The sequence below is a fragment of the Leptodactylus fuscus genome, chromosome 8 (genome assembly GCF_031893055.1).
Source record: "Leptodactylus fuscus isolate aLepFus1 chromosome 8, aLepFus1.hap2, whole genome shotgun sequence".
NCBI lineage: Eukaryota > Metazoa > Chordata > Amphibia > Anura > Leptodactylidae > Leptodactylus > Leptodactylus fuscus.
The window spans coordinates 20,057,493-20,079,553 of NC_134272.1; the positions used below are offsets into that span (position 1 = coordinate 20,057,493).

The 22,061-nt window shown below is 50.8% G+C and overlaps 1 protein-coding gene across 2 annotated transcripts; it reads right to left on the reverse strand.

Moving 5' to 3' along the window:
* Nucleotides 1-1,443: 1,443 nt before the first annotated feature.
* Nucleotides 1,444-19,638, reverse strand: LOC142217593 (zymogen granule membrane protein 16-like). Of its 2 annotated transcripts, none has more exons than XM_075285895.1 (4): nucleotides 19,621-19,638; nucleotides 3,775-3,818; nucleotides 3,479-3,611; nucleotides 1,444-1,971 (listed from the first exon to the last, which is right to left on the reverse strand). In XM_075285895.1, exons 2-4 carry the CDS (start codon nucleotides 3,815-3,817, stop codon nucleotides 1,668-1,670), a joined length of 480 nt encoding a protein of 159 aa, XP_075141996.1. In that variant the 5' UTR covers nucleotide 3,818; nucleotides 19,621-19,638; the 3' UTR covers nucleotides 1,444-1,667. The 2 variants fall into 2 exon arrangements, with proteins under 2 accessions (XP_075141996.1, XP_075141995.1); XM_075285894.1 differs by having other exon boundaries at nucleotides 19,614-19,624.
* Between the last annotated feature and the right edge of the window lie 2,423 nt (nucleotides 19,639-22,061).

Genomic DNA, 22,061 nt, shown 5'->3' on the forward strand with positions numbered 1-22,061 from the left:
TCTTTGTAGTATGGGATGTAACCCACACAAACACGGGGAGAACATCATACAAACTCCTGGCTAATGTTTTTTCTGGTGGGATTCAACCCCAAGACTCCAGCGCTGCAAGGCTACACTGCTAACCACTGAGCCACCGTGTTGCCCCTTAACATTTATCATTTTCTCTCACATTTTACCTCACGAGTATTACCTAAAAATGTATCTTCTCTCACACTTCTCCTCCCACATTTTACCTCAGAATTTACTATATTCTCTCAGACTTCTCTTCACAAGTTTTATCTCAGCGATAACACGGTGGCTCAGTGGTTAGCCTTGCAGTGCTGAAGTCCTGGGTTGGAATCCCGCCAGGAACAACATCTGCAAGGAGTTTGTATGTTCTCCCCGTGTTTGTGTGGATTTTCTCCCATTCTACAAAGACATTCTGATCGGAAAAAAAAAAAGTACATTGTGATCCCTATATATGGGGCTCACAATCTACATTAAAAAAAAAAAAAGTTTTACCTTATTATGTAATTTTCTCATAAGTTTTACCTCAGAATTTATTTCCTCTTAGATTTCTCCTGACACGTTTCACCTTACCTTCTACGTTGACCTTTTCTGTGTGAGTATAAAGTGTGTCTAGGATGTCGTGTATTTGTTGTGTGTCTGATATGTGTATGTAATGTGTGTATAATGTATGTGTGTAGGATATGTAGTGCATAGGGCAGATATGATTCCACCGTGACTTGTGATATTATACGGGAATTACTGAGGAGGTTTCAGATTTCTACTACTATTTACAGACCCCCAAGGTATCTAAGGACGCCATCAATATTGGTTTGGATTTTCATTGATTTATTTCCTGTTTGTTTTTTGACAAAGTGTTATTAATTGTTTTAAACGTTATAATCCCTTCATGTGTGATACTGTCTGCTGAGCTGTGTATCTAATCCCTTCATGTGTGATACTGTCTGCTGAGCTGTGTATCTAATCCCGTCATGTGTGATACTGTCTGCTGAGCTGTGTATCTAATCCCGTCATGTGTGATACTGTCTGCTGAGCTGTGTATCTAATCCCTTCATGTGTGATACTGTCTGCTGAGCTGTGTATCTAATCCCTTCATGTGTGATACTGTCTGCTGAGCTGTGTATCTAATCCCTTCATGTGTGATACTGTCTGCTGAGCTGTGTATCTAATCCCGTCATGTGTGATACTGTCTGCTGAGCTGTGTATCTAATCCCTTCATGTGTGATACTGTCTGCTGAGCTGTGTATCTAATCCCTTCATGTATGATACTGTCTGATGAGCTGTGTATCTAATCCGATCATGTGTGATACTGTCTGCTGAGCTGTGTATCTAATCCTATCATGTGTGATACTGTCTGCTGAGCTGTGTATCTAATCCTATCATGTGCGATACTGTCTGCTAAATCGGGTTTCTCAGTGAAGGAGTGAACAGACACAGTTTTATTTTCAGCTTTTATTAGGGGGCAGTATACATTGATAGTCAGGTAGTGCAGGGTTCATGGTGCCGCCTCTGCCCGGGTGTCCAGTGAGGGGCATATAATCTTGTTTGCAATGAGGAACCTAATTTAAGGGGGGGGATTAATTGCAAAGGAAAGCCAATTTACAGAAAAGAGTCGCGCACCTTGTTGCTGCATTTTTGATTCATTATTGTTTGCAGTGTACTCAGTTACTGCTGGCATAGTCCCAGTGAAAGCCAATGGCATTGATCGCAAAGTTGGAGCGGCCACTGATGAATCTAAGGACGGTGTTAGGGAACAAAGGGGCGCTATTAAAACTGGTCCCGTAGTTGTTTCCAATGGTGAATATACGTCCATTATTTGTGACAAATATCAACTTCATGAGGTTAATGATATGTTTCCCGGATACCTGGATGATATGCTCCCCAGGCTGCAGGAAAATCTCCTCCATGTCACCCGAGGAGCCTCCCTTATACTCTGACCAGGTGGTCCCATACCGGACCTGTAGTCTGTTGAGAAATTGGTGTAGGATTATAGTAGTTGTATTCTTGTACATAGGAGCAGTATTATAGTAGTTATATTCTTGTACATAGGAGCAGTATTATAGTAGTTATATTCTTGTACATAGGAGCAGTATTATAGTAGTTATATTCTTGTACATAGGAGCAGTATTATAGTAGTTATATTCTTGTACATAGGAGCAGTATTATAGTAGTTATATTCTTGTACATAGGAGCAGTATTATAGTAGTTATATTACAGTATATTGGTACAGTATTATAGTAGTTCTTTTTTTTTTTTTTTTTTTTTTAATGTAGATTGTGAGCCCCACATAGAGCTCACAATGTACATTTTTCCCTATCAGTATGTCTTTTTTTTTTGGAATATGGGATGGAAATCCATGCAAACACGGGGAGAACATACAAACTCCTTGCAGATGGTTTTTTGCCCATGGCGGGATTTGAACACCAGGACTCCAGCGCTGCAAGGCTGCAGTTCTAACCACTGAGCCACCGTGTGGGCCCTGTAGTTATATTCTTGTACATATGGGGCAGTATTATAGTAGTTGTATTCTTGTACATAGGAGGCAGTATTATAGTAAATACAGTATATTAACCACTTCCAGACCGCCCATAAACATCTGGAAGGCGGTTTCCTTGTTCTGACAGGACGTACCAGTACATCCAAACAGAACACAGCAGTTGCACGAAATCGTGCAACTGTTGAAACTGGGAGCCAGCTGAAACTTCAGCTGGAGCTCCCAGAGAGAAGGTTTATTACCTTCCCTGCCTTCTCGATCGCTGTGTATACAGCGTGCAATGAGTGCTGTATATACAGCTATGGGCGCTGTCATGATGCGGCCGCCCTCTGACCCGGTGGTCACGTGGTCCGTCGGGTGCAGAGTCTTGCAAGATCAGTCTTCAGTACAAAAAAAAAAAAAAAATGATCAGATGTCCCTAAAGGTCTATTATGATCTTATGGAGGCACAATACGAAAATAAATAAATAAATAAATATTCATAGAAAAGTTTTAAAAAAAATGTAAATAAAATAATTTTAAAAATAAAATAATACGCCAATAAAACGCCATTATTAAACGTTATAGCCCCACCCCTGACGACACCATACAAAATAAACATTACCGTAATGGAGAGGAAAAACTATTTTATAAAGTTTTAAAGTAGCACTTTGTGTTATTAAATTAAAAAAAAAAAAGAAAAGGTGAAAAAGAGACACGATTTCCCTCCTATTTTGCCTATTTTCTCAGATATAAAAAAAAATAAAAAATTAAAACACATGCAAAAATTTAAAAAAACAACATAAAAATAAAGCCTTATGTGTCACTGAAAATAGACGCATAAATTAGTTTAATAACATATGATAAAAATGTTACAGTACTCAAACTGCACATACCAAAAAAAAACGAAAATGTGTCTGGTCTGGAGGGGGGGTAAAGGATGTGGTATGGAAGTGGTTAATATATACATATTATAGTAGTAATATAGTTTGTTTCTCACCCAACGATGTAGTTGCGGTTTGAACGAATTCTCAGGGCTGTGATTGGTCCGTCCAACTGATTTCCAGAGTGTGAGAAGTGTATCCCGCCAATACCACCATATTCTCCAGAGTAAGATGAACTGCGCTGCTGAGCTGGAAGGAGAAGGACAAGATTAATTATCACATTGAAGTCATGAAGGAGGGTTAGTGTGGAATATATGAGTATAGTATGTCATAAAGGGGTCTGTCCATTATTCCTCCTCTATGTCCACCTCTGTGCTGGCCTAATGCAGAGGATTAGATGGCGGTATCTTACCTGCAGCAATACAGCAGACACTGAGCAAAATCCAGAGTAACATTCTGCAAAGAGATTGAGACAAGTGTATATTATAATCTGAAGAACATCACATCTCATAACATACCTCCCAACCGTCCCGATTTCCGCAGGACATTCACGATTTTGGTGTACTGTCCTGTGGTCCCGTTCGGCGGGAAGTATGTCCCACTGATGAGCTGAATACGTAGGCGATTAAAGCAGGAGCTGTCACAGCTCAGCTCCTGCTTTAACGCTGCGCTCCGGCATTTGTAGCCGCAATGTGATGATGTCACATTGCGCCTACAACTATGTGTATGAGTGAGAGAGCGGCGGGGGAGCGTTGGAAGGTGAGTATAAGTGTTTTTGTGTGTTATACATTAAGGTGGAAGATAATGAAGGGGGCCCATGAAACTGGAGGCAGATGAAGGGGGGGGGGAGAGAATGGCATGACAGTGGGGTGGATGAAGGGGGGGGAGAATGGAATGACAGTGGGGCAGATGAAGGGGGGGGGAACGGAATGACAATGGGGCATATGAAGGGGGGGGAGAACGGCATGAGACTGGGGCAGATGAAGGGGGGGGAACGTCATGACACTGGGGCAAATGAAGAGGAAGGGAGAACGGCACGACACTGGGGCCAATGAAGGGGGGGAACAGCATGACACTGGGGCAGATGGGGGGAGAATGGCATGAAACTGGGGGCAGAGATGGGGGACATGAAACTGGGGGCATATGAAGGGTGTATATGAAACTGGGGGAAAGATGGAGGGGGGACATATAATTTACGGGTGACTGTAGGAGGATTATACTGTGTGGGAGCACATGAAAAATGAATGAGAATGGGCGGAGTCAACATAAAAGTGGGCGGGGCCAAATTTGCTGTGGTGCTGCACATTTTGTCCCTCTTTCTACTCTTCAAAAGTTGGGAGGTATGCTCATAAGAAAAGAATATAACCTGTCTTAATTACTTAAAGGGATTCTACCATTAGAAACTTATATTTTTCTCCCTAACACGTCGGAATAGCCTTAAGAAAGGCTGTTCGTCTCCTACCTTTAAATGTCTTGTCCGCCCCGCCATTCGGTTAAAATCCTGTTTTCCGCCGGTATGCTTACAATACTGTGTAAGCGCCCATTTTTCTTGTGGCCGCGGACATGCACAGTCGGCTCTGCCCTAGGCCTAAAAGTGTGAAGAAGACGCGTCAAGACCCTGTTCCAGAAGAAGATGGAGGCGGCGCTGCAGAATTGGGGACGCTCCCAGTGCTGTTTGAGCGTTAGGGCCTGCCCCCAGTGCTGCGAGAGAACTCATTTGCATACTGGCGGAAAACGAAGGATTATGTAGATAATCTTGTTTCCCTTAGTCCTAACAGCGGCACAATGTGGGGTATTTCGTGCCCCTGTGTGCTGGTAGGACAGGCGGAATTTTAATTAGCCATGTATTAATTTCACATGGCTCGTTCCATTTAAGAGGGCACAGATACCTCCCCCCTGTGTGTAAATAACAAGTAATAATACATGCATTTCAAATAAACAACAATAGGGGGGGAATCCTTGTGCCGCTGTTAGGACTAAGGGAAACAAGATTATCTACATAATCCTTCGTTCCCTGTCGTCCTTACCAGCGGCACAATGTGGGGAAATAGCAAGTAATCCCCATAAGGGTGGGACATTAAACACAAGCAGAATGTAATACAGTGCGCCCGAAGGCAGTAGCTTCTGAGCTATACCGATCAAGTCGGTAGTGCTTCTCAAAAGTCGATTCTGAAGACCAGGATGCTGCTGCACAAATCTGATCCAAGGCAAGAGCCTTGATTTCCGCCCAAGAGGTCGACACTGCCCGTGTCGAGTGGGCCCTTAGGACAGTGGGCGGAGGTAAGTTCTGTTTCACAAACGCCAACTTGATTGCTTCCTTCACCCAGCGGGAGATGGTTGCTTTAGAAGCCTTGCGGCCTTTATGGCCACCTACATAATTTATTAATAAGTTTTCAGATCTCCTGAAAGCGCGCATGCGCTGAAGATAAATCTGCAGGTTCCGGACTAAATCCAGGGTATGCCACCTCTCCTCTTCAGGGGAAGTGGGTACTGGAAAAAAAGGTTGGCAGGCAAATGAGCTGACCCACATTTGCCCTAGAAGAAACCTTAGGCCTAAATCCCGGCAGAAATCTTAACTGAACACGGTCTTCAAAGAAAGCAATGTAAGGAGCTTCTGATGAGAGTGTTTGAAGCTCCCCTACTCTTTTTGCCGAGGTGATAGCGAGGAGAAAAGATACCTTATAGGTCAGCCACTTTAGATCTACCTCCTCCAGGGGTTCGAATGGAGCAACACAAAGTGCCGTTAGGACCATGTTGAGGTCCCATTGGTGGACAGGAGCAGATACTGCTGGTCTCAGCCTAGTTGCCCCTTTGATAAAGGTGCTCACTAAAGGGTCCTGAGACAACCACCTCCCCAGATAGGCGGACAGAGCGGCTACATGTACCTTCAGGGTAGAAGCTGCAAGCCCTCTATCTAGGCCGTCCTGAAGGAAATCCAGGATCGCCCTCACAAGGGGATCGGAGGAGTCCACTTCGTGATCCGCGCACCAGGCCTGAAAAATATTACCGACCCTACGGTAATTCTTATTGGTAGAGTTGGCTCTGGCGCTGGCTAAAGTCCTTAGGACGCCTTGAGGCAGTCCTCTATTCCTTAATAGGGACTGGTCAACCTCCAGGCTGTCAGGTTGAATCTCCTCAGATCGTGGTGTCTCAGCTCTCCTTGTGTCACCAGATCTGGGAGGAGGGGGGAGCCTCCAATACCTGCCTTGACTCATCCACATGAGCTGGGCAAACCAAGTCCTTTTCGGCCAGAACGGGATTATGGCAATTCCCGAGACTTGGTTCTGTCTGATTTTCATCAATACCTTGGGTATGATGGAAACTGGAGGGAAGATTTATATCAGCCTGAACCTCCATGGGATGGACAGGGCATCCACTGCCAAGGCATTGTCCTCCTGGTATAGGGAACAGAAGGTTTCCACCTTGGCGTTGAGTCGGGTTGCCATGAGGTCGACGTCTGGAAGGCCCCATGCCTGGACAATCTGTTGGAATATGTCTTGATTGAGAGATCATTCTCCTGATACAGGGATACCTCGACTCAACTGATCCGCTACTATGTTCAGGGAGCCCTTTATGTGAACAGCGGATAGGTGGGTCAGATTCTTCTCTGCCCACGTGAAGATCAAGTTCGCCTCTCTCAGTAGGGCTGGAACCCTGGTGCCGCCTTGCTTGTTCAAGTATACTACTGTCGTCATGTTGTCTGACCGGACCTTGACTGCCCTCCCGTCGAGAAGGGGGGCGAAGTACTTCAGTGCCAGATAGACTGCTTTTAGCTCCTTCAGGTTGGAGGTTCCTACCTCTGGATTCCTCCACAGACCCTGGACGGTCCTGCCGTCTAGGTGGGCTCCCCATCCTGCATGGGACGCATCTGTTGTCAACAGGGTCCAACGAGGTTGGACCGAGGACCTTCCGTCTTTCAGGTGTCTCCACCATCTGAGGGAAAGACGGGTACCGGGAGAAAGGCAGATCTTCCTGTGCAGTCCCCGTGGAGATCCGTTCCAGGTTCTCAACACTTCCATCTGAAGGGGACGCAAATGCGATAAGGCCCAAGGGACCGCCTTGGCTGAAGACGACATTAGGCCTAGGATCCGCATGGCGGTGCGGATGGTGACCCGCCGGGTCTTGAGAAGGCCCTGCACTGCAGCTTCTAACTTTGCTCGCCTTGGACGGGATAGGAAAATCTGCATGCTCTGGAATCCAGAATAGACCCTAGGAATTTCTTCCGGGTGGATGGCACTATTTCTGACTTCTCCCAATTGATCAGCCAACCCAACTCCTGGAGGAAGGAGATGGCTATCTGGAGGTGGTGATGGAGAATTGAAGTAGACTGAGCTTTTATAAGCCAGTCGTCGAGGTAGGGAACCACGAAGAGGCCTTGCAGTCTGAGGGCGGCAGCAACTGGCGCGACCATCTTGGTGAACACGTAGGGGGGTTGACGATCTGCCGAATGGCAGAGCAGTGAATTGTAGGCGCTCTCTGTGACCGGCCATAAGAACGGATATGCGTAGAAATTTCCTGTGTGGCGGGAAGATGGGAATATGTAAGTAGGCATCCTTCAGGTCCAGGGTAACCATGACCTCGTCGCGCAATAGAAAGTTGGTTACTGAGTCTATGGACTCCATCCTGAATAGCTTTTTCTTTATGAAGAGGTTTAGGAACCGAAGATCTATGATCATCCGCCACCCTCCTGTGGACTTTGGAACCAAGAACATGGGTGAATAAACTCCTTGTCCCACTTCTGAGGGAGGGACCCTTTCCAGGGCCCCCTTTGCGAAATATTCTGCCACGGAAGCCTCCAGGCAGTCCTGTTGTAGAGCTGGTAAAACCCGCGTAGTGATGAACCGTCCACAGGAGGGTGTGAGAACTCTATTGCGTACCCCTGCTGAACGACTTGAAGGACCCATGGATCCAAAATGTGAAGATGCCACGCCACAGAAAATTTGGAAAGGCTCCCTCCTACGGGAGAGCTGGACACAGAGAGCGAAGCTTCCTCAAAACCCCTTCTTCTTAGAGTCTTCCTTGGGGACCCCCCGCCCCGCCCCTTTGGGCGGTATCTGGGGCGTCTCTGGTTACCTTGCTGAGGTCTGTATTGGGATGTAGAGCCTCGACCCCTAGAAGGGGAAAGCCTTCTTCCTCAGGTCGCTTGTGGTAGCGACCTGCCTTTACCTTCAGCCAGCCCCTCCATCAGGTCGTCCAGCCCCTGGCCGAAAACCTTCCCTGGTTGAAAGGGGAGGGAGCATAAAGAAAATTTGGAGGCGACATCAGCCCGCCAAGGTTTGAGCCACAAGGGCCTCCTGGCAGCGGTATTCAGAGCCATAGCCTTGGAAGCCAGTTTCACCTGCTGTCTTGCTGACTCTCTCAGGAAATTCGTAGCGAGACGGAATTCCCCCATGGACGCCAGGATGACGTCCCTGTTGGCCCCGGAGTCGATGTCCCGCTCCAGACGGTCCAACCGGGCTTGAAGCTTATCAGCTACTTCTGTGGAGGCGATGCCCACTGCCATCTGGGCTGAAGCAGACGAATACGCCTTCTTGAGTGTTGAATCCACTCTCCTATTGAGCAAATCTTGGAGGTTTGACCCGTCATCGATAGGCACGACAGTGCGACGGGAGAGCTTTGAGATGGCCAAATCCACCTTGGGCGGAGGACCCCAGCGATCCAGCTGGGAGGAATCAATTGGATATACTGCTTTGAAAGCCCTATTGGTGACATAAGCTTCCTCCGGCTGCTTCCACTCTTGTTCCATTAAACTGGCCATGGAGGCGTCCACTTGAAAAACCCTCCGCTTTTCAGAGGTGGACGCAGAGGCTTCCCCCTCGCCAATCTGGTCCCACAACCAGATGGCCTTCAGCAGCTTGTTAGTCTTCTCACAATGAAAAATGGGTCTGCTGGAACAGGAGGATTGGTCGTCCGATGATATGGACTCATCCTCCACCTGGAGGCGCTCCAGGGAGGGCAGCGAAACAGAACGCCTCTCCACGCGCTGCTTCTTGGTGAGCTGAGCCAGTGATGTACGGATATCCTTTAAGGAATCATCCTGAAAAAAACAAGGACACTTAGAAGCCAGAGGGGACCCTACCCCTTTTAGTGGCTAACGTACTCACCATGTACTCCTTGACCCATGCTACCATATCACTAGTAACGGGTTCCTCTGCAGAGGTCCCCTGCATTGCTGGCAGCGTGACCAGTCATAGCCTAGAGGCAAAAAATGACATTCAGGATACTCCCACCATTGGGAGAATTAGCAGACGAAAAAGACCGCGCCTACTATCAGGTAGTAGAACGTCACATTCAATACAAGCCAGATGTCTCCTTTTTGAAGACTTCTTCCGTCTCACTTGATCCCCGGGAGGGGTGGAAGATGAAGACATGACAAAGAACTAGCTTTCAGCGATACCTAAGCATAGGATGCGGAACATAAAGGAGTACATTCAAGGAACCATATAAGGAGACTCACCCAGCTTCAGTCAGACAACTTACCAAACTTCAGTCAAGTTTGCACTAGAACAAGTTCATACCTCCCAACTTTTGAAGAACCGAAAGAGGGAGAAAATGTGCGGCGCGCGTAGCGCGGCGCGGCAAATTTAGCCCCGCCCACTTTTGTGTTGGCTCCGCCCACTCGTTCATTTTTCATGTGCCCGCACACAGTATAATCCTCCTACAGTCACCCGTAAATTATATGTCCCCCCTCTATCTCTCCCCCAGTTTCATATACACCCTTCATCTGCCCCCAGTTTCATGTCCCTCTTCCATCTCTGCCCCCAGTTTCATGTCCCTCTTCCATCTCTGCCCCCAGATTCATGTCCCTCCATCTCTGCCCCCAGATTCATGTCCCTCCATATCTGCCCCCAGATTCATGTCCCACATCTCTGCCCCCAGATTCATGTTCCCCATCTCTGCCCCCAGATTCATGTTCCCCATCTCTGCCCTCAGATTCATGTCCTCTCCATCTCTGCCCCCAGATTCATGTCCCCACATCTCTGCCCCCAGATTCATGTCCCCACATCTCTGCCCCCAGATTCATGTCCCTCCATCTCTGCCCCAGATTCATGTCCCTCCATCTCTGCCCCCAGATTCATGTCCCTCCATCTCTGCCCCCAGATTCATGTCCCCACATCTCTGCCCCCAGATTCATGTCCCTCCATCTCTGCCCCCAGATTCATGTCCTCTCCATCTCCGCCCCCAGATTCATGTCCCTCCATCTCTGCCCCCAGATTCATGTCCTCTCCATCTCTGCCCCCAGATTCATGTCCTCTCCATCTCTGCCCCCAGATTCATGTCCTCTCCATCTCTTCCCCCAGATTCATGTCCTCTCCATCTCTGCCCCCAGATTCATGTCCCCCATCTCTGCCCCCAGATTCATGTCCCCCATCTCTGCCCCCAGATTCATGTCCCCCATCTCTGCCCTCAGATTTATGTCCCCCATCTCTGCCCTCAGATTCATGTCCTCTCCATCTCTGCCCCCAGATTCATGTCCCCATCTCTTCCCCCAGTTTCATGTCCACTCCATCTCTGCCCCCAGATTCATGTCCACTCCATCTCTGCCCCCAGATTCATGTCCCTCCATCTCTGCCCCCAGATTCATGTCCCTCCATCTCTGCCCCCAGATTCATGTCCCTCCATCTCTGCCCCCAGATTCATGTCCCTCCATATCTGCCCCCAGATTCATGTCCCACATCTCTGCCCCCAGATTCATGTTCCCCATCTCTGCCCCCAGATTCATGTTCCCCATCTCTGCCCTCAGATTCATGTCCTCTCCATCTCTGCCCCCAGATTCATGTCCCCACATCTCTGCCCCCAGATTCATGTCCCCACATCTCTGCCCCCAGATTCATGTCCCTCCATCTCTGCCCCAGATTCATGTCCCTCCATCTCTGCCCCCAGATTCATGTCCCTCCATCTCTGCCCCCAGATTCATGTCCCCACATCTCTGCCCCCAGATTCATGTCCCTCCATCTCTGCCCCCAGATTCATGTCCTCTCCATCTCCGCCCCCAGATTCATGTCCCTCCATCTCCGCCCCCAGATTCATGTCCTCTCCATCTCTGCCCCCAGATTCATGTCCTCTCCATCTCTGCCCCCAGATTCATGTCCTCTCCATCTCTTCCCCCAGATTCATGTCCTCTCCATCTCTGCCCCCAGATTCATGTCCCCCATCTCTGCCCCCAGATTCATGTCCCCCATCTCTGCCCCCAGATTCATGTCCCCCATCTCTGCCCTCAGATTTATGTCCCCCATCTCTGCCCTCAGATTCATGTCCTCTCCATCTCTGCCCCCAGATTCATGTCCCCATCTCTGCCCCCAGTTTCATGTCCACTCCATCTCTGCCCCCAGATTCATGTCCACTCCATCTCTGCCCCCAGATTCATGTCCCTCCATCTCTGCCCCCAGATTCATGTCCCTCCATCTCTGCCCCCAGATTCATGTCCCTCCATCTCTGCCCCCAGATTCATGTCCCCACATCTCTGCCCCCAGATTCATGTCCCTCCATCTCTGCCCCCAAATTCATGTCCCTCCATCTCTGCCCCCAGATTCATGTCCCTCCATCTCTGCCCCCAGATTCATGTCCCTCCATCTCTGCCCCCAGATTCATGTCCCTCCATCTCTGCCCCCAGATTCATGTCCCTCCATCTCTGCCCCCAGATTCATGTCCCCCATCTCTGCCCCCAGATTCATGTCCCCCATCTCTGCCCCCAGTGTCATGCCGTCCTCTCCTTCATCTGCCCCCAGATTCACGTTCCACCTCCACATTAAACTTACCTTCTCCTCCGCTCCCTCGCCGCTCTCTGCACGCCTCTCTCCCTGACACATGCGGCTGCAGCTGCTCGCGTGCTCGCTTCGCCGCTGCGTCTCTCTCTCGCTGACCTGTGTCAGCTCCTCGCTTCGCCGCTGCCGCCGGCTCCTGGCTTGTACATCGCGTCTACAAGCCAGGAGCCGGCGGCAGCAGTGAAGCGAGGAGCTGACACAGGTCAGCTCCTCGCTTCAGCCGCATGTGTCAGCGAGAGAGAGACGCAGCGGCGAAGCGAGCACGCGAGCAGCTGCAGCCGCATGTGTCAGGGAGAGAGGAGGGCAGCGGCGAAGCGAGGAGCTGACCTGTGTCAGCTCCTTGCTTCAGCCGCATGTGTGTTCAACTCAGATCTGCGTCCTCTGGACGCAGATCTGAGTTGAAATCGGGACATACCTCCCTCCAACCGGGACCGCGGGACATGTCACCCAAATCGTGACTGTCCCGCGGAAATCGGGACGGTTGGGAGGTATGCAAGTGTAGTTGAAGCAGTAACACGAGCCACAACACGGAACCAGCTAGTGGTTTAAACTAGCAGGCAATGAGGGAAGCAGCCATGCCCCTGTTTACAGCCCTGTATCCAGAAAGGGGCGTGGCTTAACAAAAAAAAATATGTGAGCTCCGTTCCTTGCCCTCCTGAGAGCACTCTCAGGCCTTATGAGTTGCTCCCTCGCTAGCCAACAGACCCTTGGCACATACCTTGCCTCTATAGCTGCACTGCACCGCTGTCTGCGTGGCCCCGGAGCAGCGGATGCCGAAGCCGGAAGTGCCGGTGTCACCTCTATGAGCGTCCAGCCGGGAACCTCCTAGACAGAGAAGGTTCCGCGAAACCGGAAGTTCCCCTTCCTGGAGCCGCGCGTACACGCCAGCGGTGCGCGGTTCCACAAAGCCCAAACAAGACGGGACTGCCGGGATACATGAGGCAAACATTGTGGGAGGGAGGCAGGGATATATGAAGAGATAAAGGAGCCTTTAAACTTACCCCTCTTCTCCCTGCAGGACTGCTGGGACCTGTATGATACGTAACCATGAATTTAAACAGTGGAAAAAGCCCGCCCCCCACCTTAAAGAAATGGACGGACACCGTCATATTGGGTTAGTGGGGATTGGCCACAGCTTTATTGGGGTAAACAAAATTAAGGAAAAAAACAATACTCCATGTCCCGAACCACCGATATCTTCGTTGTTATGACAACCGGTGACCTTCCGTTGCCATGTAATAACCTTGTGTGACTTCCTGGGACATGGACCATTCCCCGCCAAGAAGGGGGCAGTGTACCCCTACACCTGACCCCGACCAACCCCACCAGCCAACATTAACGCCCTCTCCAGGCCATCATGAAGGCCGGACAGAAAAACATCGAGACCAATGGGATTCAAGTGCACCCCGTCAGCAAGCAGAAGGTCCCTATTGTCTCCCTCCAATTCGGTGTGACGAACAGTCACACCACCCAGAGACCTAACAAATCTAGACACTCGGACATTCAAAACACGCCGAGCCCGCTCAATGGCGGCCGGCACACGGGCACCCCTCCAACACACCCGGGGAACAACCTCAGACCACACCATGACTACCCTTTGAAAAAATTCAGGAAAACGAGCAAAGTCCTGTTTAATAACCGAGATGAGCTCGGCAAGCTTAACCTTGCCAAGGTCATTCCCCCCAGCGTGTATAAGCAGAATTACTGTGCCAGAGACCGACCTGCTAAATTTCGCCACCTCAGCTAGGACACGATTCCACCGCAATCCCCTGACACCAAGCCAGTGCACATCCACTCCGGATAAACCCAAAGACACCCCACCGGGGCGAACCGCCGCTCTCCTCTCCGCCCAGAAGATATAAGAATGACCGAGAATCCAAATGGACACAACCGAACCTGCCAAGAAAACAAAAGGAAAAAGAGGATACAAAACAACACTCAACACGTAAGCAAATCAGGACGAATATAAGAACGGTAACTATCCGACTTCCAACGCCCCAGCCGCTTAACCCCCTCCTCATCCAAACCTGCCGCGTGAGCAGTGGTCGCCGCCCCAATCCGGAAAGAATGCGTCCCAAAATCCCTGGGCTCCAAACCCACATTCACTAAAGACATACGAAAAACCGATGTAAATTGGTAACGGGTAAGGGGCAGGCCCGACCCATGCAGCAGAAAAGTAACCCCGGCAGGACGAGAACGAACAAAATCTCCCACAACCTTGACTGGACAAAAAGGGGAATCAGTAGGGCGGACAACCAACCAGGACCCACGACCATAAAGATCCGTTTTAGACTTGCGCACGCAAACTCTAACTTCAGTCTCCGACCACAACACATCACGCTCCCCTAAACCACCCCCAGACCTAACACTCGACGGGACCAACTCACTAATGCGAAGCGCGCAGAAAAAGGCAAGTGAAAAGGCCGCGCGGAACAAACAAACCTCACTCTCATCCGTACACACAACAGGCAAAACAAACAACAAACGTTCCAACAACAAAAAGGACACTGGACGACGCATGTCCCTACGTGCAGTACCCTTCCTCCAGCCTTTTAAAATCTGACGAACTATAAAACACTTGGTCACATCCGAACGACCACTCAACTTCAACATAAAGGCTACCCCGGAGAGATCCTTAGAAACCGCCGACGCCGACAAACCCCTAAGCCGCTGCCTCTCTAAATAAGCCAAAGTAACCTCAAGCAAAGCGTCATCCTCTGCGGGTGCATTTCCGCCAGAGCAGGACAACCAAGCCTCCCAAGCCTTGGAATGCCGTCTCCAGGTAGCCGGCGCCACCGACTGTCGTAGAAGGGACCTCAACTCCTCTCTATCAGGTCCCATAAGAAAGTCGGGCAGGGATAGCCCTCCTCTTCTGCTGTCGGATGAAGAGACCTGAATCGCTGAAATTGGGAACGGGACAAGGCGTCAGCAACAGAATTATCCACGCCTGGAACATGCCTAGCGCGAAACCAAATATTCGCCTGCAAGCAGCGCAAAACCAAATGACGCAGCAAGGACAGAACCTCCAGCGAGGAGGAAGACTGGCTATTGACCGCTTGCACTACCGCCATATTATCCGTCCAAAAACAGATCCTGCTATTACTGAAACATTGTCCCCACAACTCAACCGCCACTATGATAGGAAAGAGCTCCAGTAGGGCTAGGTTTTTAACTAAACCCGAATGAATCCACTCAGCGGGCCAATTGGCCCTGCACCAGGCATTACCAAAAACGGCCCCAAAACCATCACTGCCTGCGGCATCGGTATACAGAGACCACTCGGCACTAGATACCTCCGCAGACTGACAAACCGCTCTACCGTTAAAAGAGGACAAGAAACACTGCCAAACCCGAAGGTCTTCCCGCAGCGTCCTAGTGACCCTAATAAAGTGATGCGACAAGAGAACCCCTTTGGTAGCCAAAGAAAGACGCCTGCAAAAGACACGCCCCATAGGGATGACCCTGCAGGCGAAATTCAGTATACCAAGAAGCACCTGCATCTGATGCAGTGTGACCTTTTTGGACCGGAAAACCTCCTCAACAGCCCCAACCAAACGCTCCAACTTATCGCTGGGCAATCGACAAACCATATCCACTGAATCAATCTCAATGCCCAGAAAAGACAGACGGGTCAATGGACCCACCGTCTTTTCTGCAGAGAGGGGAACCCCCAGACGCCCCATCAACAACTGAAAAGAACGCAAAACATAACTACAAACTGGGGAGGCGGCTGGGCCGACGATTAGGAAATCGTCCAAATAATGCAAGATTGCCTGATGCCCTGTCTCGAAACGAACGATCCACTCTAAAAACGAACTAAAAACCTCAAAATAGAAACAGGAGATCGAACACCCCATTGGCAAACACATGTCGACAAAAAACTTGCCATCCAGTGCGCAGCCAAGGAGGTGAAAACAATCCGGATGAATCGGCAGTAAACGAAAAGCCGATTCAATATCGGATTTCGCCAGGAGAGCCCCGGGACCCGCCCGACGAACCGCGTCCACCGCCCTATCAAAAGAGGTGTAGGAAACAGCCGCCACCTCTTTTGATATGCCGTCATTGACCGACTCCCCCCTGGGATGGGACAAGTGATGTATCAAACGAAATTTACCCACCTCCTTCTTGGGCACCAAACCCAGAGGCGAGACACGCAAATTGGGGAAGGGCGGCCTGTCGAAAGGGCCAGCCATCCTACCCAATTCAACCTCTCTCATCACCTTGTCCCAAGCCAGGGACGGGTCGTCCACGACCGATTTTAAATTACCCGAAAAAACCGAAACTGGGGACTCAACAAAGGGAATACGAAAACCTACCCTGAAACCTTCTTCAATTAGCTTTGCCTCCTGCCTCCGTGGATATAACTCTAGCCACGGACGAAGGAGGTCCCCTCTCACCGGCGTTCTCAGCGCCGCCGGACGCACCCAATCTGGGCTGCTGCTTACCCTTCCGGGAGCACTTAAGCGCGGGATGCGTCCCCCCGCAAATCGAGCAATCATGTCTAAATTTGCAGGAGGAAAAGAACCTACAATGGCCCTCGTTGTACAGCCAACAAGAGCCGGTAGGTCTGTGGGTACCGGAGGACATTGAGGGAGCTCCTCCCCCAACGCTAGCGGGAAAAGGCCGCTGAGGCCTCTGAGACAATATAAGCTGAGTCCAGACGTCCAAAGCCTTGGTTGCCCAACTAACAGTCGGGGCCAGAGCCATGCGACGCCTGAACTCTTCGTCATAGCGCCACCAAGCCGCACCTCCGTGCAGCTTGTAGGCGCTATATATGATGTCCAGGTAAACAAAAAGTTCCGGACCCCGAGAAGGACAGTGCTGGCAAATGATGTGCGCCAGCACCGAAAAGGCCTGGACCCAATTGCCGAACGACTTTGCCACCTTCGGCTTGCGATCGGCCCCACGCTCAAACGTCCGTTCTTTGTCCACCGACACCTGGTCGGGGGACAGAAGGGACCAAATATCAATATATTCCCCACGAACGATTTTTTCCCGGGTCTCCCCCGACACATGTGTGCCCAAAGGGGCGACCCCGCAAAAAATCGAATCCCTAAAAGCTAAGCCCTGTACGGGGGCCGTGGGGGGTAGGGAACCACCCGCCTCACCGGCCCCAGGGGAGGGAACACCGGACCTACTCTCTATCTGCGCGAGCGCACGCCTGAGGACAGCAGCAAAATCTTCGCCAGGGAGCGGGTTACAAAGGGCAGCCCAAGAGGGGAAACATTCCAACTCACCGGCTCTCGTGCTCCCGGTATCCGGTCCCGGCACTGCAGGCGGAGGGACTTCAGGCGGCGGGTCATCCAAGGGGCGTTGAACCGCTCCCGGAGCAACCGCGGCACGGCTGGGAGATGCAGAACGACGTGGACCCCGGACTGGAGAAGGTCTTGACTCACGACGAGAAGAAGAAGCGGCACCACGATGAGACAGCTGAGAAGGCGAGCGCGGTTGACCAGCCGCTCTAGAGGAACGGCGACTGACATCACGGGAAGGGGCCCGATGACCGTGGCGACGGCGATGACAACGATGGACCCTGTAGGGGGAGCGGTCCCGATGGTCCCCTCGGCTGCGACAACGGCGACCTCTATGACAGCTCCGACCTGAGGAAGAAGAAGAATCGGACAAGTACTGCATCCTCGACGAACGGGGTGACAGCGCCGGGGACCTCCCAGCCCGGTGACCCGACCTCCTCCTAACAGACCTGACCTCGGCGGATACGCGCGTGCTATACGAAGACCCCCGGGAACGAGCGCCCCCATGACCCCCGGAGCGACCGCCGCCGCCAAGGGCTACCGAAGACCGACGGGAAGGCAGGGACGGACCCCGGGATACAAAACCCTCGCCGGTCCCAGCAGCCCCGGCAGGACGGACCGCAGGGGCCTGTACCTGGGGGAAATCACCAAAAAGGGAGGCACTCGTTGCAGGGGAAGCAAGGCACGGGACCCCCATGACGCCGACCCCCGGGGCAGGACCCTCTCCTCCCTCCCGGGGATAAGCTCCACCCATTTGGGAACTAGCTCCGCCCCCAATCCCTTCACTAACAGGGGGCACTACAGGCTGAGGGAGACCAACACCCGCTACCCCCCTCCCCCACCGGACGGACCGCAGGCAGTGCTATCCCACCTCCCCCGGCCTCCTCCCCGCACGCCAACAAAGCTAAGGGGGCCGACGGAACCTCCCCTCCCCCTCCACCCGACCTCCCAGGCAAGGACGAGCCCTGTGCTGGAAGCGGGGGCGCGAAGCCACCCGCCCCAGGTGCATGGCACTCACCGCTGTTCCTCCGTGCGATGCGGCACTCTTCACCCCCCGCTCCGGCGGGAGGCCCGGCAGCCATCTCAGACGCGTGGTGAGCCGCGCGCGCGCTCCTCCCGGCAGACGCGCGCCGGCTGTTGCGCACCGGGCTGCTTCCTCCAGACGCAGCAGCCCGGCTCCGACCTCCAGGCCGGCACACGCGCCCGGAAGAAGGGGGATCAGCGCAGGCAGCTCCGGATACCCTCCTCTTCGTTCCCCGGGCCGGGGGACTCGGGCTGAGACGCACGGGGGGCCTGCTGACGCGCTGCGGCCTGCAAGCGGCCCCGCTCCTGTCGTCCATCACACGGGAACCGCGACTAGACTCCTCCGGCATGCTCCTAAGCAGGTCCTCCAACCAACGACGGCCTCCAGTCCTAACGCGCTCCAAGATCTGCCTCTCCAGGTTCGCCATGAGTGGTATCCAGAGAGCGTACTTTCAGCCAACCAAGACCAAAGGTAAGAGGCCCTGGCTACGTGCCCCTAAACTTATAATTTACCCAAAAAGATACATTTACTTAGCAACGGGGGCGGGCCTTTAATTGAAACATAACAGACCCTGGCAACCGTGCAGCTTAAACGTGGCCCAGCAGTCCTAGCCCTTATCCCTAGACGGTGCAAGGGCGACATGACTGACACAGAAGTCCAGCAGTCCAGAGTGCTTCACTGAAGATGATTTGAACAGGTGAGAACCTGCAACTTACAACTTCTTCCTTCTTTCTCTTTAGGAGGACACAGCGTCCTCTCCACCTGTCCAATCCTTTACACAGGACAGAAAAAAAACACACAGGGGGGAGGTATCTGTGCTCTCTTAAAGGGAACGAGCCATGTGAAATTAATACATGGCTAATTAAAATTCTGCCTGTCCTACCAGCACACAGGGGCACGAAATACCCCACATTGTGCCGCTGGTAAGGACGACAGGGAACGGGATTTTAACCGAATGGCAGGACAGAGAAGACTTCTAAAGGTAGGTGACGAATAGCCTTTCCTAAGGCTATTCGGACGTGTTAGGGAGAAAAATATAAGTTTTTAATGGTAGAATCCCTTTAAGTATCACAGAGAATGACCCCCAATGTCTTGATAATGATCATCAGTCCACCAGTCCATATTATATACATGTTATAGTCTGGCTGCTCCTTGGCGGCTCGGTATGTCCCCATATCAGACATTATAACATAAGTGCACCCCTCATCACCTCTCACCTGTCCGATTAGCGGGTCTCTGGCATGAGCTCAGGATTCTGGGTGCTATTTATGGGGTAGAGGTTGGGTTTATGGAAAGCAATCCACCCCCTTAGTAAATATCAGGGATGGGGGCAGGACAGCTGGGGGGCAGGAGGGTGAGGCAAATAACCCGTATCTTAAAGGTTTATGGGCATTTCTCTTCATCATCACAGCCAAACCGCTTATCAGTGTTTGCTCTCTCTAAATATAGAACATGCTACCCAATTCTTAGAGAGAAGGTCCTGCAGTTGTTTCCACTAATAAGATCTTACTGCAATGGGGAACGGGGGAGAACATCTCACAAGTGTCAGGAAAGGTGGGCTCATAGGTGAAGAAGCTGATCTTTGTGACAAGTTGTGTAAGAATATTTTGATTTGGTCAGCCCTCCAAAAACAGCTTCAATCATTTCCCCCTACATAAGGGCACTTATGTGAGTGGCCACTATTCATTTGTCATACACAGCATCGAATCTAGAAGGTCCTGGAACCGACCCATAAATGACAAAATATCTCTGACTGCATCGATAGGTCTTTTTTATCCTAAATAATGTTTATTTACTCAATATGTCTACCTCCTATACCTGGTGGAAGCAGCGGCTGTGTGACCCCAATACTGGAGAACTGACTAGTACTGGAACCTGTCCCAGATGGACAACAAGGGGCAGGAATATATTCCAGGGTATTCTTGGTGGCGCCTCATCATAGATTTGACATATCTCAACAAGTTCCTGGTGAAAAGGTCCTTCAAAAATGGAGATCAGTGATCAAAAAAGAAGATTATATAGTTTCAGTGGACCTTGCAGATGCATACCTTCATGTTCCTGTGAGAATGTCCCACCGGAAATATCTAAGGATCGCCTTTAAGACAAGAAAGGACCTGTTGCATTATCAGTTCAGAAGTCTTCCCTTTGGAATCACTTCAGCTCCACGCGCCTTCACAAAGGTGATTGTAGTCTTGACAGCAGCCATGCATCTTCAGGGTGTGACGATAATACCATACCTGGATGACTGGTTGCTGATAGCTGCCTCAAAGGAGTTGTGTCTTACCCATCCTCAGATGACCTTGAAGACGTTGGAAGAACACGGTTTTCTCGTAAACAGGGAGAAATCCCATCTCATACCAGTACAGGAGATAAAGTTTTTGGGATTTGAGTCTATGACAATCAGACTGTCTGCAAAAAGAAGTCAAAATTTAAAAGAAAAAGTGTCACGGATAATTACAGTCACAAGATATCGGTCAGGGGTGCCATGAGGATCCTGGGCCTTTTGACTTCAGCGATAGATGCGGTGCCATGGGCAACAGCCCATGTCCAATGTCTGCAAGCCAGTGTGTTACGAGTTTGGAACAAACATCCAGCACAGCTGGACAGGAGTTGTCACTAGTTTGCAAACTAGATCCAAAGTTGTGGTTGAAACCCGGCAGGCTCTCAGTAGGGAGGATAATAGCCCTACCTCCTCAAAAGATTCTCACTACGGATGGTTCCTCTTGGGGTTGGGGTGCCCATGTCTTCCAACTTTAGGGCTGGCCTTACATCATTTTCTGCCATTATCGAGGAATCATAGTGTTCTATTCCAGACAGACAATTAAGTGTCAGTGTATTATATAAACAAGGGGGCACCAGGAGTCCGTCCCTGTCAGTGGAATGCAAAATAATAATGGGTCTGGCTGAACGCAATCTAAAGGGTCTAACAGCAGTCCATATTCAGGGGAAACAGAACCAAAAAGCAGACTGTCTGAGCAGGCACCTTATACTCCCAGGGGAATGGTGTCTGTACCAGTAGGTTTTTCAGGAGATTACACAGAAAATGGGTTGCCCACAAGTGGATGTGTTAGCATCATGGAACAACGCAAAAACCAGGAACTTCTGCTCCCTCTCTCAGTGACCATAGATGGCCCTTCTATAACGTAGTCTAACAGTCTAGTGTGCGTGTTCCCTCCAACACCTCTCATTCCAAAAGTTCTAAGGAAGGTCCTAGAAGAGAAGGCGGAAGCAATAGCAGTAATACCTTATTGGCCTCGTCGGGCATGGTTTTCTCTCGCATTATATCTTTCGACAAGTCCTCCACTCTGGGAGGACTTGCTTCTGCAGAACGGTCTGTTTCATCCACAGATAAACAAACTACAGCTGACAGCGTGGAGACTGACAGGAAAGCCTTGAGAAGTTCAGGCTAGAGATGAGCGAACACTGTTCAGAACAGCCGTTCCGAATAGCACGCTCCCATAAAAATGAATGGAAGCGGCCGGCACGCTGACATCCATGAATGGCTACGTCCATTCATTTCTATGGGAGCGTGCTATTCGGAACGGCTGTTCCGAATAGTGTTCGCTCATCTCTAGTTCAGGCCTCTCAGTAGTATCAGTAGTAGTATCAACTCTTATGTCCGCAAGGAGGCCATCTACTATTAGTGTGTATGATAGAA

Bases quoted from the DNA above. Each gene is read 5' to 3' on its own strand.
- LOC142217593 (XM_075285895.1), bottom strand. From the start codon at position 3,817: ATGTTACTCTGGATTTTGCTCAGTGTCTGCTGTATTGCTGCAG. The intron at 3,612-3,774 runs GTAAGATACCGC...TTCTCCTTCCAG, and splicing joins TGTCTGCTGTATTGCTGCAG to CTCAGCAGCGCAGTTCATCT. The intron at 1,972-3,478 runs GTGAGAAACAAA...ATTTCTCAACAG, and splicing joins AACCGCAACTACATCGTTGG to ACTACAGGTCCGGTATGGGA.